The following is a 2,541-nucleotide window of genomic DNA, read 5'->3' as shown; positions in this document are numbered from 1 at the left end:
AGTATAAGGCGTATTTTTTTACTGCTCTGATGAAATTCCTAAACTGAAACGTTTGTTGTCTTGGCGATGTGGACAAGTGTTTTTTTACTTGCCTGCTCTGTCAATGAACCCTGGATGATTCTGGGAGATTTTAACATGTATAGATATGATCATGAGAATTTCAGTGGCCGTATCAATTGGAAACTAATGGATGTTTTCAACACCTGGATGAGAGACAAATGCTCTGAATGACATTGACATCGCCAATAGAAATTTTTACCTGGTCAAATAAGAGAGGAATCCTACTCTGGTCTAGACAGGGTGCTTGTCAATGCGGATTGGAATTTATGCTTCCTCCAAACTTCTGCTAGGGTTGAGACTGTTATTACATCGGATCACACACCCATCCTGGTGGAGTTTAACAAGGACACACAAAAATGCAGATTATTTCGGTTTGAAAACCACTGGGTGGACATGGAGGAAACCAGAAACGTTATACAGGAAGGATGGACTAGGGGCACCAGGCACATCAGTTCGTCAACCTCACTAATCACCTTCAAATTGGGGCGCATCAAGGCTGCTCTCGGGAATTGGAGCCGTCAAAAGGCTACTCGCGGTTCCCAATTGACAATAACAAATGGGTTGTTGATCATCTCAAGGCAGTAGAAGAAAGGAGGCCTTTCTCTATTTTAGAGTTAACCTTCAGTAAGTTTGCTTCGGCAAAGGCTGAGAAGCTGATTCTCTGGCAGACTGCAATGTGGCGAAGAAGAGCAAATATCAGATGGTGTGTTGCAGGAGATGAAACAGCCTGTTTTTACATGCTGCTGCCAACCATCAGGCCAGAAAAAACAAGATGAAAGTTGCTGTTCACAACGGGGTTGAGCATTTTGACGTCACTGACAGCGCACTTATTTCCGAACGGAGCTAATAATTTACAGAGATTTGCTAGTTCGGAAATTTACCCCCGGTAGTGAAGGGCATGCTGCACCTGCACCCAGCCCATGGACAGCCTCCACGGCGACGCCGCTAGCTCAAGTAAAGCCCGGAGTCATCTGCCTCCGTGGAAACTTCAGGGATCACAGAGTCCAGCTGAGACAAGACGACTTCTGTGGCGTGAAACGTTCGTTGTGGTGGATGCTATTTGCTTCCGCACAGCGCACGATGTCAAGTATTGACAGGACTTTCAAATCCCAACAGAATTTCATCGAAAGTTTTTTTTTACCTTTAGATCCAAATTCAGCTAACTGTCCGGTTGTGTGCATAGTTTACTGCTTTCTCGGAGAAAATAATTGAACAGTAAACTGAATCCACAAGCATGAGCCGAACTGCCGTCTGTAAAAGATCGTTTACCAATTTTGGCGACACAGGCAACAATTCGCGCTACAGTGATTCAAATCTCCAGTGCAACAAGGCGAAGCCACAGCAGCATATTTGGAAATTCAAAGAGATTTCTGAATTTCTTCCATGAACATGAACAACACAAGGTACATCAACAGCTAGACAGAACACACCATCACTCTGCTATTCAGATGAACACTACACAGCACACAGCCTAAACGATACAGATCGCATCTCTCTTAAGCCTTCTTCGGGGTGGCGGCCTTCTTGGGCGACTTGGCGGCCTTCTTGGGGGACTTGGGCGCCTTGCCCTCCTTCTCCGCCGTCTTCTTGGGGAGAAGCACCGGGTTGATATTGGGGATCACGCCGCCGTGCGCGATGGTGACGCCGGCCAGCAGCTTGCCGAGCTCCTCGTCGTTCCTGACGGCGAGCAGCAGGTGGCGGGGGATGATGCGGCTCTTCTTGTTGTCCTTCGCGGCGTTCCCGGCGAGCTCCAGCAGCTCGGCGGCGAGGTACTCGAGGACGGCGGCGAGGTAGACGGGGGCGCCGGTGCCGACGCGCTGGGCGTAGCGGCCCTTCTTGAGGTAGCGCCCGATGCGGCCGACGGGGAACTGGAGCCCGGCCTTCACGGACCGCGTCACCGACTTCTTCCTGGGGCCGCCGGCCTTGCGCCCGGCCGCGCCCTTCTTCCCCTTGGCGCCGGTGGCCGTGGCGTCCATGGCGTGCGAGAGAGGACGGTAGGTCGGGATTGGGATGGAGAGAGCCAGACTGCCGGAGAGCTGTGGTGTTGAGTGCCGGGGAGGGGGCGCGGGTATTTAGAGCTTCAGATGGCCCGTGGTGGGCCCGTCAATCCGCGGGGCGTGGGCGTTCGGCGGTGGGATCTGGAGGGGGTTGGACGGACGCGATGCGGTTTGGGGAGGCTCGGTTGGACCAATCAGGTGCGAGGAGATTTCGGAGGCCGCGAATTTGCCGCCTCTGTTTTCCCGCCTACCGGGGGTGAGATCTGGGGAAGGGGGGGCGATCAAAGCGGTGAGTTTCGCGGCGTGGGCGCGTGGTAGTGGGTGTACTCGTTTTTTCTTAGGGAGTGGGTGTAGGGGCTTTGCTACATCTACGTAAAAGGCAAACGTAATCTTACGTGAAAGCTGGTCTCCTACATCTACGTAATGATCTACTTAACCTTACGTAACCTTCTTTAATCAAATTCTCTCTCGCCCCCCTGATTTC

The 2,541-nt window shown here is 52.0% G+C and overlaps 1 protein-coding gene across 1 annotated transcript; it reads right to left on the bottom strand.

Moving 5' to 3' along the window:
* Positions 1–1,407: 1,407 nt before the first annotated feature.
* Positions 1,408–2,110, bottom strand: LOC119310245 (histone H2A). The gene has a single exon (XM_037586054.1). It carries the CDS (start codon positions 2,034–2,036, stop codon positions 1,557–1,559), a length of 480 nt encoding a protein of 159 aa, XP_037441951.1. The 5' UTR covers positions 2,037–2,110; the 3' UTR covers positions 1,408–1,556.
* Between the last annotated feature and the right edge of the window lie 431 nt (positions 2,111–2,541).

Source organism: Triticum dicoccoides, chromosome 5B (assembly GCF_002162155.2).
Source record: "Triticum dicoccoides isolate Atlit2015 ecotype Zavitan chromosome 5B, WEW_v2.0, whole genome shotgun sequence".
NCBI classification, from domain to species: Eukaryota; Viridiplantae; Streptophyta; class Magnoliopsida; order Poales; family Poaceae; genus Triticum; species Triticum dicoccoides.
Note: the sequence above shows the minus strand (reverse complement) of the source record. Positions and strands in the feature narration are given on the sequence as shown.

Coding starts and splice junctions, on each gene's coding strand:
- LOC119310245 (XM_037586054.1), bottom strand. CDS start 2,036: ATGGACGCCACGGCCACCGGCGCCAAGGGGAAGAAGGGCGCGGCCGGG.